Raw genomic sequence first — 13,793 nt, forward strand, 5'->3', positions numbered from 1 at the left:
CGATATTTGTGGGCGTGATGGCGATTTCAAAAATGATTTGGGTTGAAAAAGTTGTCTTCATCTCTCACTCTAAGCAGCCAGAGACGCACTCTAACTTTAGGAAAAATGAGAAACTTTGGGTCGCTTAGAGACAAATTGTGGACAAACCGTAACTGGTATCGACGAGCCGTCTTCACTTTCGAAGAGATCACAGACGTATCTACAAAAGGAAATTTGAATGGCATTTCTAGGTGAATTTGTGACGACACAGAAAATCCTCAAAAATAGGGTATTTCCAGGATTTTTCCCATTGAGTTATAATGGGTTTTTTTTCGCAGTTTTTTGCGAATTATGTCGCCACGTTAAGCCCAAATCCCACCAAAAATAATAGCTCCAATGGCGTGAATTTTCTGCACGTTTTGATACCTCATTTGTAGGTGTGCACCCAGCGGTATGAGCCGCATTAACGGTTACGGAAGAAAAATAAAGAATTATTATAAAGAGACACTTTGTTGGGTGTAGAGTAATAGGTTCCTGCCATTGCTTTGCATGGCAGGCCCCAATGAATGACTGAATATATAAATGACTTGATGAATAAATATGTGAGCACGCGGCAATCTTGATAATTAAATAACTGGAGTTATTTTGAAGTTGTTTTTTATTTTGGTTTAGTTTTCTGTATTAACAGGTCTGTTTTATACCATCTGTTAACGATCCTCCATCTTCGCCCTCTACAGTTTTCTGTTTTATTACAGAAAAGCTGAGTTTACTTCATGTTTGTTGGTGTTTTTTCTCTCTATTGGATGTTTTGTGGCAGCGGAACTCCTCCCCGGCCGTGTCGCTCTGCTCAGCCCGGATCCTCAAACAGTTTCCGGGGGACAGGGTACCAGCAGCAACAGCAGCAGAACCACCAGCAGCAGCCATGGCGGATCAGCTGCTGGAAACAGTGGAGCGACTTCAGTCCCGGATACAGGACAACCCGGAGCCCCGAAAGGTAAACCAGTCACCCGGTCCGAGAGAACCGGGCGCCATGTTTCTGAACCACCGAGTCCCGAGAACCGTCTTAAGCCGAGAAACGTCACAGACGTTCGGACACGGCAGCTTAGCGAGAGTCGTAACCGTTTTCTTAAATGATGCGTTCAGGGACTGCCGTCTGGCTCCGGCTTTAGGATTCCTTTAAATGAAATTTGACAGTTGTGGTTTACAGTTGTGTTTATAGTTGTTAAAAGTATCGCAAAGATATATGTAATTGTTTTTATTACATGTTTTAATCACAAATGGGTCCTTTTTGTGGGATATGACAGAATATTTGATCATTTATGAAAAAACTCAAGGCTACTACCGTGAGACGTTTAAATGCACCGGAATATTAGGAATATTTTAAAGATTACTCTGATTTCTCATGAAGAGTAAATTCCAGACAGAATTTACTTATAAAGTAAAAGACAACATAACAGGATAGATTTAAACAATTTATTTCTCTCAGTAAATACTTGTATCTATAGATAGATGCAAAGTAATGGCTGAGTTCTGGTTTCACAGGGGTTTTAATTGAAGGGTTGGGGGTTTAACAGGTGAATCATGTGACCAAAACAGGTATGTAAATAACTCCTGAGTGACAACGCCCAAAGAAATCCTGCAGTTTAAGTGAGAGGGTCGTGGTTTGTCCGAATGAGGCAGGAAATGTCCACCAATCAGTCAGAACTGATGTGTTTCCACATGAAACCTGAAGCATCTTTAAGGATTAATGATAGCTTCAGCTTCCTCTTTTACTTTATAATTTAAAACAATTGAATCATTTTTAATCAAATCCAGGTGCAGACAGAGTAGATTCCAAAACAGTCAAACTACAATCAAATCCTATTTAGCGTTCTTTGATTAATACGCTAATTAAATTAAAAATTGTTAATAATTAAAAATTATTATTTGAACTATAGATTAGCAAAACTGTTTTTTTCTGTTTAGTCTTTTTTTTTACTTAAACCAACTGAAGTCAGGTGTGCATATCTTGATTTTGTTATTTGCATTAAATATTGTGTTTTAATTTTTATATTAACATGTCATTTTTATTGTCACATACCCAAATAGTTGTTAAAACTTAAATAAAATTTAAAAAATGTAATATTAGAATTTAGCGAGCTTATTGTGTATTTCTTACACGTTAATACGAAATCTACCGTTAATAGCGCCAAGATTTCTGACATTTTGTGAATGCATCGCAGAGACGTCACTATATTTACTGAGCTTCAACTTGTTCATACTGGCCCATTTAACTGAAGTTTTCACCCAAACGGAGCCGTGTCAGCCTGGTTCGGTGGCTGGTCGCTTCGCTGCGAGACACTGATGAAAAACTAACTAATCAAAATCAAACGGAACCGGTCCAATACCGGAACGCTCCAGTTAGAGCAGCTGTTAGCCGCTAAGCTAGCCGCCGTCAGTCCGGTCAGAGGAGTCAGAGGAGTCCGAGCTCCGGCTGAAGGCCTGAATGTTTCCCCTGCCCTGGTTCCCTGGAGCCGGGCCACAGCTGCGGGTTAAACACCGCATTCTGCGGGAGGAAGACCGAGAACCGCAGAGCTAAGCTGAAGCTGACTGAGCTCCTCTTTGTTTTAACAAAGAGGAGCTGACGGCAGAGATGCGTTCAGGGACCAGAAGAGGCGTTTAAGGACCTGAATAATCAATAAACCCAGATAATTTCACCCAGTTTAACTGAATTTATTACTTAGAGTTAAAAAACACAATAATTATTACGTAACTATGTATTTTCCCATTCATACAACACAAACCGAATATATTTGAGTTTTTGGTGTCATCGCCTTCATCCCATGACTTCATTCCCTTACATTCCTACATTTTTAGCTCAAATATGTTCCAGAAAATGTTTTCTAGCTTCTAATTCAATCATTTCTTATCCCAACACTTAAAGTTACTCTGGGACTGAAGACACAGAGCTTTGGGAAGGTTCAGGCGTCATTTTGTCCCGTACATCTTAAAGTGTCCAACGTTATGGAGACATTGTTGTTGACCATGTCTCAGGTTTCTATGGTTTTAAATAAAAAGTTAACAAATTAAATGTTTCTGTGAGGAAGTAAATTCAAAGCAAGCAAGAATAGAAGTTGATTTATTCGTCTGCTCCTCCTGATTAGATCAGATCTTTAAACTTTAAACTGTTTGTTTTCCAGTTACTGAAGACTCTCAAGAGACTGGGAGAAGTGCAGATGACTGTGGACATACTGGTGGTAAGTTCTGCTCTCTTTAGAGTATTATTGAGGGAAACCGTGTTCACCTGCAGGCTGGGATGGGTTTCCAGTCTATCAAATGACTCCCAGCTGCTAACAGTCACACGTAGCGCCGTGTTTTCCTGCTAATCTCCATATTTCTGTCGTTCCACAGAGAACTGGAGTGGGCAAAACTGTGAACTCCTTCAGGAAACATGACTACGCAGGAGAGCTGGCGAAAAGCCTGGTAGCCAAGTGGAAGAAGCTGGTTCCTCAGACTGCAGACAGGTAGCACCTAAACACGCAAACAGCATGAAATCATTAGCTGTCAGGTCTCCTGGTTTCTGTGTTTGGTTAAAGGAAAAGTCGATTTTTGTTTTTTTTTTATTAATTAAAAAAATATCTATATAGAGATAATTTTCTAAATATATTATTTTATTATTTAATTTAATTTTTTATTTTAAATAATCAGATGGTACAAAAATACATAAATTATTCAATAAAAATATTGAGAATAAATTATTTTTTATAAGAAATTATTTAGATGTTTATTAAATAATAATAATATAAATAATAATAATATTGATGTTTAAGGTTCATTTTTTCTGTGGTTTCTCCTCAGACCCAACAGTCACCCCAAACCAGCTCCCCAGTCCCACCACAGGTCCTACACAGAGCCGTCCCCTGAGGAACAGCGCTCCTACGTGGAGGAAGAGGAGGACGAGGAGGTGGAGGAGGAAGAGGAGATGGTGTACCACTCAAACTACTCCCCCTCTCCTCCTCAGCAGCAGCAGTACAGCCCCCCGCAGCGAGGCGGCTACGAGTCAGAGGAATACGAGCCGGAGCCGAGCCCTCCTCCTCTTCCTCCTCCTCCTCTTCCTCCTCCCCGTAAGGAGATCCGCCACAGCAAACCGAGCAAGAACCATCACCACAGAGACGAAGAGCGGTGGCAGGCGGGCAGCGACCGAGGAGGAGGGAAGAAACGGAGCGCCGACCGGGAGAGGACCGACAGTCCGCCGCCGCAGAAGAAACACAGCAGGAAGTCGACGCCGCACGACACCAAGAAGGAGGAGAAGAAGAAAGGAGGAGAGGACGGTGAGTCTGGGCCGGTTCTGACCCGACACGCTTAACCTGAGAGAGATGATTATTCAGGCGAACACTTTGAGTTAGAGCACTTCCTGTTCCAGATGATCACCAGGTTTGCTGACAGGAAGTCCTGAACCGTTTCCTGAGAACTGCTGACTCATCGGTTCCCTGAGCCGTCGCCGCGGTGACGGTGACAGATAAACCGGCAACGTTTATCTGTCAGTGTGATTAACAACACCTCACTGTGGAAAACTGTTTATTCATTCATTTATCTATTTAGTTTCAATCATTTGGTACCAAAATACAAAAATTATTAATCATATTGAGTTAATTAGTTTTATGAAATAACAATAATTATAATTCCTACTATTATTATCATCATTATGCTCTTATAATACTGAAATATCTATATTATTATTGACAATAACAACATTTAGTGCCAAAGCTTCCTAAAACATGATGAAAATATGACTAAATATAAGTCTAAATTTTTTATTTGAATATTTAAATTATTACTTTTATTATTTTTGTTCCATTTGTCGTCATAGTCTTTAATTTATGGAGCCACATACTTATGTCATTGCTGTGGGGTTTTGCAGGTTTGTGGCACTAATATTTTATACATTTGTATAGTCTTATATATTTTAAATGGATGTGTTTTATTGAGATTCACTAATGTTTATTTCTATCCTCTGATTTAACTGAAAGATAAAATATACCAGAATAATCTTATGTTTCTGAAACTGCTGGTTGTTGTTGACGTTTCTCTCCTGACCGTCACCAGGTCGACCCCGACCACCGAAGGACCCCCCCCCCTCCAAGGAGGACGACGATGACTTCGAGGCGCACACCATGTCCTTCGAGTCGTTCCTCACGTACGACGCGCCGACTCCTGTCAAGAAGAAGAAGAAGCAGCAGCCGTCGTCCTCCTCTCACAGCAGACCATCTCAGTCCTCCTCCGGTTCGTCTTCGCGTCAGAACAGAACGGCGGCCTCCTCTTCCTCCTCTTCCTCCTCTTCCTCTAAAGCGAATAAAGCGAACGGATCTCAGAGCTCCAAAAGGAGTCACTCCGACTCCAGGTCTTCAGAACCCAAACCAGAGAAACGCAAACGGGTGAGAAATCTTAAGGTCAAATAATATGTGAAAGCTTCTTCTTCTGTTTAATGTGTATATATTTTTTAATTCATAATATTATGATAATAAAGTCATAATATTACTAAAACACTGTCGTAAGTCAAAAGAATTGAAATAATACAAGAAAAAAGTCATAATGTTACCAATTTAAAGTTGTAATAACACCAGAATGCAGTGTTAATATCAGTAGTAGTGTTATGAGAACTCAACACGAAAAATAATGTAAAAATTCAGTGAGAAATGTTGAGATAAAAATACGTTTCATATATCAGCATCAAATTATTACCAGTAGCAGGACTTTGAAATGATTCTGCACATTTCTGGAGAAAAAACAATTGAACTGAGCTGGAAATGTCAGATCCTGATAAATATTTGTTCCTATTAAAAATTATTTCTTTCTGATAAAATTACGACTGTGTTTTCATAATTAAACACAAATCCTAGAAGCTCGGCCCCAATACTCCGCCGCACAAATAAAAAAGAGATCATTTAAATAAAAGACACTTTTTGAAAATATTTTCTACAAAGGAAAGAGAGCAAAAACGATTGATTAATAACGGAAACCAAATGTAGTATGAAAAAATCGCAGATTGTATTTTTAAGCCATATAGTTTTTTAAGTTGTCATTTTTTCCGCTCAGGTTGTGGAGGCTCTTCCGACGCTCCCAGACATCCCGCTCCCAGCGATCCAGCCCAACTACAGGCCTCTGCCCTCCATCGACACGCCGCTGTCGCCTCAGCGCCGCAAAGGTGACGGCTTAACCTTACTGTGAAAAAAAGGCAGAGAAATCTCATTTTAAACAGCAAAAATGGAAATATTCCTGGAAAACTATTCCAGAAATATAAAAAATGACATTTTAAATAGAAGAAACTTCAATTAGAAGAATAGTTTTTTATTAAAATCCAACATTTGCTTAGAATAATAAAAAATATATATGTGGAAGTATCAGAGTCAATATAGAAAATTAAATAAATCTTACAAAATAAAATACGAATCAGCCAAAAAACACATTTGTTTGTCATTTTGATGTGTTTGCTTTATAAACTTTGATTTTCACGCAGTTATTAGATGTAATAATGTTATAATTCTAGTTTGATGGCTATGAAGCAACATTCCTGCAGAAGCAAAATGTTTTCATAACTTGCACAGAGGTTGTGTGGGTTCTTGAAATCCTTGAAAATGCTTCAATTTCAGTTCAGTGTTTTCAAGGTTTGGAAAGTGCTTGATTTCTGTCTAAAGTCCTTGAAAGTGTTTGATATTCAGTTTTGTAATAAGTGCAATATGACGCTTGATTCAAAGCCGAAATTTGTTATTTACATTTGAAATCAAATATTTTTTATAAAAGACAGATAGTTTTTTATTCATTTTTTGAAGTTTAATCAGGCTAAACTTGTTTTAGTTCAGTTAGAAGTATTAGAATTATCTCTATTTACTAAATACCAGAAAATGAGAAACTTTTTTATGTGATTTTTTAAAATTTTATTATTTTTATATTTCTTTTACCTTTTTTTGTATTTTGTGTTTAACCATTTCATTTGAGCAGGAAGGTCATTTAATTTAACATGATTTGTTTGGATCAGTTCAGTGTAATGGATATATTTCCAATGGATCAGTGACTTATTGATCGGTGTGTTTGAAGTAAAGGTTGGCGTAAACTTTACATGCTAAACAGTGTTATTGAAATTGGAGGATTTTTTTTGTAAAATTTTTGTTTTGTTCTTGGACCCATCAGGAATCCAGGCTGTATGTGAGAGAAACTTAAAAAAATTATATTTTAGTTTCTTTACACCTGCTGTAGAATGTAAAATACAATAAATACTAATAATAATAATACATTTTGTCATGTAATAGTGGATTGAAACTACTTTTTTTAGTCTGTGTGTACTGTTTTTATCTAGAAATCGTTGTGCTGGTAACGTTTGAAAACTTACCGTGAACAGTTTGAGTTTTACTGGGAAAGTGTTTGATGCAGATTTTTCTCTGCATTCAGCCTCTTTCTGTTCTGATTCCATCAGTTTGGATGTTTGTAATGATTGAATGTTGCAGACGAACCTCCTGAAGTTTCCTCATGTTGAAACTCCTGCAGTAGTTTCGGGTTTCTCTGGCTCAGGCTTTGATTCAGGTCCAATTTCGCTGTTTTCACTTCCAGTTCCCGTGTTCAACGACGAGGAGGACGCAGGCTTCACCGGGAAGCGCTTCAACTCCAAGATGGTGGTCTACTCGGGGTCGAAGACGTCCTACCTGCCCAGGATGATGACCCTGTATGAGCAGTGCATCCGGGTTCTGCAGAACAACATCGACTGTGAGTTCTGCTCCAGCCGCTCTGAACCAGAGGCTGCTGCAGGTTTTTAATTAGTTTTTCTGGGCACATAATTTCAACAGTTTGGTGTCTTTGTTCTCCTCCCAGCCATCGCCGAAGTGGGCGGAGTCCCCTTCGAGATCCTGGAGCCGGTTCTGGAGCGATGCACTCCTGAGCAGCTGTACCGGATCGAGCAGAGCAACCAGGTTAGTCCGAACCTCAAAGGTGAAATATGATGCTTCCTTGAACTGCTTGAAGTTTGCTTTGTAAATATTGATATTCTAGTTTCTAGTATATATTTACTCATAATAAGTAATATTTCTTAGTATCAAGCTTTTATATCTTACTGAGATAATTAAGTACAAAAACACTTAAAATAAGAAAAATATTCTAACATAAAAACATCTTGGTGACTAGGCCTGTCACGATAGCAAATTTTGCTGAGCGATTAATTGTCTCAAAAATTATTGCGATAAACGATAATATTGTTTGAAGACCTTTTTACACTGATTTAATGGAAATGACGTAATAATGCATGCGATTTCCTGCCAAAGATAGATACACTTTATTTTCAAAAGAACACTTAACACTGGAACTGATAAACAAAATAAACAAAACAATCAAAAACGAAAATAAAATGGTCTCCATTAACAAAAAACGCACTTGAAAAAAAAAACTAAACAACATAAAGTAAAAGTGGAAATAAATACTGCATTCAATCAAAAGAGTACAGATTATGAAGTCTGTGTACTATATTGCCCTTAGGTAATAATTAGATTTAAATAGAGAAGATGGGCACATCGACTACCTGATGCAATAATTCACACTACATGATTTTTGCTCCTATTTTTCCCCTTACAACAATCTTAGATCGTTGGTCTTTCTAAGATTGTGTGGTGTGTTATGGTAGATCGTCCTCCGATCCAAATCAGGGGTTTTCCCCGACTGGGCTCTTTAACGCAGCCTGTTGAATGTGACAGGTAGCCAATCAGAAAGCGCGGATTCTCCTCCTCGCTTTTTGAGGGGAAATTACGTCGGGGAATCCCAAACAGCTGACACGGCGCAACACGAAGTCCAGCCGACGTGGAAACAACATTAATGTTTATTCAACATGCAAAGAATATAGAAATGACAAGGGGAGGAGTTGGAGCGAAATTGCTACCGCAGTTTATAAACCCGATAACTTTTCAGCTGTTCTTCGTTAACGTGGCGTAAATAGGTTATAATGATTTTCATTCAGTCAGGACTTTACGCTGACACTAGCCACATGCACTGCAGGTAGATTGTAGTAAAGCATTAATTAATGCCTGGTTTTAAAATTAGTTAACTGAACTTGTAGTCATTATTTTGTGCCCATTGTTGGACACCACAAGGCAGGAACAAACCGATCGAACCGTTATACCTAGGATTTCTGTCGGCTCATGTGTGGTCTGTCAGGTTTTGAAAATGGGCCGACAATCGGCCGACAGCTCTAAGATCGTGTAGTGTGCGCTGGGCTTTACACTAAGGAAATGAGAAAGGGAGGAGTCAGTGGAGAGCACCGGAGTTTAGCCTTTTTTTCATTCAGTGTCATTAACAGAAAGAGAAAAAGGCCGGAAGAGACGATAATGCCGATAATTAAAATGACGTCGATAGTTTTAATTTATCGTACGATTAATCGATTTATCGTTTATCGCGACAGGCCTATTGGTGACAAAAATTATGCTTTTTCTAACCATATACTTAAAAATATATGCTTAGGTTTTTAAGCATAAATCTCCTTAATTTAAGATATTTAATCTTACTAAGATTTCAGTGTTTGCAATGTAGGACAGATCTCTGGGTGATCAAGTATTTGTTTGCACAAAATCCTAATAAGATTTTAGTTTGGTGAGTTCTGCGTATTTTGAGCTGTTTTAGGGCCTCTGTCACTTTAAATCCTAACAAGCTGCTGCTGGCCACGCCCCCCAACTCAATATTTACACTCAGGTGAAAATGGCTGCAATTATACAACCGTACATTTATGAAAAGCGTCAGTAGAGTCTCCTGCACGACCAACCAGAATACAGCAAGTGCTTTCTGGATGGTAAGTCAACAACAAAACACCTGGTTTTTCCATCAGCCGTTGTACAGTGAATACAGTGCTAAAACCAGCTGACCACAAGTGCTGGGGCTCAGCTTTGGTTGCTAGGCAATGGGGGAACTCTACTGGGGTTGCTAGGTAACTGTCAGTGCCTGCTCATTTGTGACGTTATATTCTGGAGGTTTTTGAAACGACTCATTCTCCAGACACCAAAAATCTGTTACTTATTACCAAAAAGAGGTTGGGTGTTGATTAGGTTGTTTTTAGAAGCAATGGAAAACAAAATGGAAATGTAAAAAAGAGCAAAATGTGAATTTTGCATAACAGGTCCCCTTTAAAGCTTCAAGTTTCAGCGTTGTTCTGAGGCTGAGAGTTTCTGCTCTCTCCTCACTCAGTGCTTCACTGAGGACTCAGACGAGCTCTGGATGCGTCACTGCCGGCGGGACTTCAAGCGCGAGTCTCCCCAGGAGTTCGAGTCGTGGAGGGAGATGTACCTGCGACTGCATGACGAGCGCGAGGAGCGGCTCAGGTTGCTCACCCAGAACATCAGCTCTGCCCACGCCAACAAACCCAAAGGTAGGCGGGGTTTCGCCCGAGTCACGCTGTGATGTCTGAGCTCCCGATGGGAACTGAGAACCCGAGCGCTGTGTCCTGCAGGACGGCAGGTTAAGATGGCGTTCGTGAACTCAGTGGCCAAACCGCCGCGGGACGTCCGCCGCCGCCAGGAGAAGTTTGGAACCTCCAGCAGTTCGTCATCGACCTCCACCGCAGCTGCTTCCCCCATCAAGTGAGTTTCCCATGACCATACATCAGATTTATCACTTTACATCGATTTCTGACAGATTTGAGCATTTTCCTCTCATCAAGTTGTTGATCTGTTAGTCAGAGGAGGTTCTTATTTGAATGGCCACCAGGGGGAGCTTTTACTCCGAGGTCCCGATTAGACCTATCACAATAATAAATCCTGCTGGATGATAAATTGCCCCACATTGGGAGCAAATGCAACGGTTTTGTTTCTACTGCGTCTCAGTGAAGTCTCTGTTCTTTGTCTCTTTCAGAATAAAACCAGCATCCTCTGACTTTGCTGGTGACTCCAGTCACTCCTCTTCACATTTCAGCTCTCCAGCGGGTTCGTCCCGCTCTTCAGCGCCGCCTGGAGGAGGAACTGTTCATCCCGGCCGGGAAAAGCCACAAGTCAAAAGTGAGTTTGTTCTGATTTTAATCGGGTGTGTTGATGTTTATGTGTAGTTATGATTGTGTTTAACTCTCCTGAACTTGTTCCTGTTGCAGAAATTGCCCCCATGATGGCGAAAACCATCAAAGCGTTCAAGAACCGATTCTCCCGCCGGTAGTCTGCCAGAATCCGAAGGAAGGTTTTAATTTAATTGTAGCTGCTTTTTTCCTCCAGACACACACGGCATAAACTTCACGGTACTGCTGAGAACACGGCTTCCTTTCTGCAGCTTTTTCAGTATTTCCCTCCGGTGCCGACAGCACACAGACACAGGTGGACATCTTTAACCGCTGGAACGTTTTCACCGTTTGGGAACTGTAGATGTTAGATGGTTCTGCTTTTCTGAGCTGAGCACAAAAACTAGAAACAAACGTGGAACCAGAGAACGCGTCGGTTTGTAGATGTGAACAGAATCAGCATCGGCTGGAACCAGCTCTTCGGGTTTGATCTGGGTGACTTTCAGAAAATCATGCTTTGCTGCAGAAAAATTATGATTTACGGAGATTAATACAGAGAAATATGATTTCATTTATTTTATCCCAACTCCCTATTTGTATTAATTGTGGTTCTGATCTCTGTCTGGACCAGCTGGCCTGCCTGGTAGAAGCAAAATAACGTCCTGTTGGTAGATGGTATTAATTGGATGAGGTTGTGGAGAACAGGAGTCCAGTCGTCTCTGTGGAACCAAACGTCCTGCGGCGGTCCGCTCCATCTCATATCTGGAATCATCTTTTTTAAAAAGGACAAACTGGAACGACATGAGATGCTTAACGAGCAAAATGACCCGTTTTAAGGGTTTTTTTATCTTAAACTTCAGTTTCAACCTTTTTTAAAAATCTTATTTAAAATCATAATTTGAAGACAGATGATCTGGTGAAGAGCTCTGTTACCAGCAGCCTGTCAGGATTTATCTCATATTTTATTAATTAGTAAAAATGCTTTAGGAAAACTGTCTGGTTCCCAGAGAGCTGTTTGCTGAAATAGTTTTTTATCTGCTGCTTGGCCCAACTCTTCTTCTTTGGTTTCCTCTTGCTATCTGAGGAATTTAACTACTTTTCATGATATTCCCAGAGATGAAGAACAAGAACCGGATCATAAAGGGTCTTAGAAGAACTTATGTTTAAAGGAGTAGAAGAAAGCCTGGTTTCCTTGGAGGACTGGCTCATTAAAGAAAACCAGTTTCCTGTTTGGAAGCAGCTAAACTTTCCAGCACAGATTGCACAAAACCTTGATTTGAAAATTAGCCTTATGAAGGTTGCAGCTGTCTGACTCATCTGGACGGCCGTATGTTAGGAAAACGCACCTGCAAACAGGAAATCCTACAGGTTCTTTATTTTCCTGGCTCTCTGCTGCTCACTCATCAGTGGGATTTTTTATGTTTTTAAGTATTTTAACAGACAGGAGAGAAACATTGAGCATCTTGAGATGAACCCGACTTTCCTCTGGCTCCAGATCATCAATCTACCAGAATAATACTGTGAATTCAAACATTATTATAAATATATGGGTAACAACGCGCCTCTGGCCTCACAGAGACACATCTGTCATGTTGCGTACAGAAGAGAAAGATGAATTTTAAAAGTGTCAGGCTAGCAGTTTCCATCTGTTTTCAGTCTTTGTGCTAAGTTAAGCTAACAAACGGCAATTGGATCAGACACCTGCTTTGTCTCTTCAAAGAAAACAAGTTGAACTTTTTCTTTTTAAGGTACTTTTGATTAAATGAGCTCTCGTTTCTTTTCCTTTCTGACCAAATGACACTAAACCTTCCTGCTGGTCGCTTCATGGCCACTGGGGAGCCGTCGTTGTTAGGAAACCGAGCCGTTCAGATGTGATCCTGTAATTCCTGGTGATGTTTCAGTGTGTGTATAGGGAGGAGGGCTGAACTGTAAGCAGAAACACACACCCTGCTGTCTTATTTTTACCTCTGCTGTGGCTTCAGGTCCTGTTCTCCCCCTGCTGGAAGTCTGTTTCTGTCTGCTTCACTGTGACAAACTGTTTCTAATGAGGGAAGTTCATAGGACCTTTGCGGCTTCAGCCCTTCATCACCATGAGATGTATTTATTTTCAGAAATGGGACCTGGTACCCTCCCTGCAACACGGGCTCCAGTAGATGGAAAACTGTAATTTTATTAGATTTTAATAAATGTTATGTGGTCATTTTTATTAAAATTGACTTTTGCCCTGACAAACTCTCTGTGTGGAACTTCTTTTGAATGAAAATGTCTGATTTTGTGTAGAAATATATGGGATATGGATATTAATAAGGAAACTTTTCAGAGCTTTGTTCGGTCAGCTTTAATGATGAATGAGAATGGGGCTCCTCAGATTCTGCCAATCAGTCCTAATAAAATCTGTTTTCCATTTTTATGGTCTGACTGATTAGGGCTTCATGTAGTTCAAACCATCACTAGACTTTAGAAGGAAGAATTTAATTTCTCTGAAAGTGTCTGGTTTGTTTTTATAAAATTAAAGTAAGCAATTTTATGGATCTGACGGGATGTGATATGGAGAGGAAAAATGTTGAAATTTGTTTTAACTCCATAATAGTTTCAGAAATAACTACAAATACATTTCATGGTCTACCTTTTATATTCGGATATTTATCTGATCCTTTCCGCTACATAAGCCTATTTTTAGTTTTAACCTAATTATTTTTGCAACACGCTTGTAAACATTTTACGTCAGTCGCAGCGTTTGGTGGTAACCAATGGGAGCCAATCAGAGCTCAGTTTTGGCTCCTCCTAAAAAGCTTCCGACAGTATACCGGTTGACATTTCCCTGTGA

General features: G+C 39.9%; 1 protein-coding gene across 2 annotated transcripts; it reads left to right on the forward strand.

Annotated features, from left to right (window-relative positions):
- The first annotated feature begins 836 nt into the window (after positions 1–836).
- eloa (elongin A) lies at positions 837–13,199 on the forward strand. Of its 2 annotated transcripts, none has more exons than XM_032580299.1 (12): positions 837–973; positions 3,159–3,215; positions 3,370–3,482; positions 3,817–4,289; positions 5,065–5,393; positions 6,055–6,163; positions 7,564–7,716; positions 7,822–7,919; positions 10,171–10,351; positions 10,433–10,562; positions 10,834–10,980; positions 11,066–13,199. In XM_032580299.1, the coding sequence occupies exons 1-12, from the start codon at positions 902–904 to the stop codon at positions 11,196–11,198; spliced, it is 1,995 nt and encodes a 664-aa protein (XP_032436190.1). In that variant the 5' UTR covers positions 837–901; the 3' UTR covers positions 11,199–13,199. The 2 variants fall into 2 exon arrangements, with proteins under 2 accessions (XP_032436190.1, XP_032436191.1); XM_032580300.1 differs by having other exon boundaries at positions 10,834–10,976.
- The last annotated feature ends 594 nt before the right edge of the window (positions 13,200–13,793 follow it).

This window comes from Xiphophorus hellerii, chromosome 13 (genome assembly GCF_003331165.1).
Source record: "Xiphophorus hellerii strain 12219 chromosome 13, Xiphophorus_hellerii-4.1, whole genome shotgun sequence".
NCBI lineage: Eukaryota > Metazoa > Chordata > Actinopteri > Cyprinodontiformes > Poeciliidae > Xiphophorus > Xiphophorus hellerii.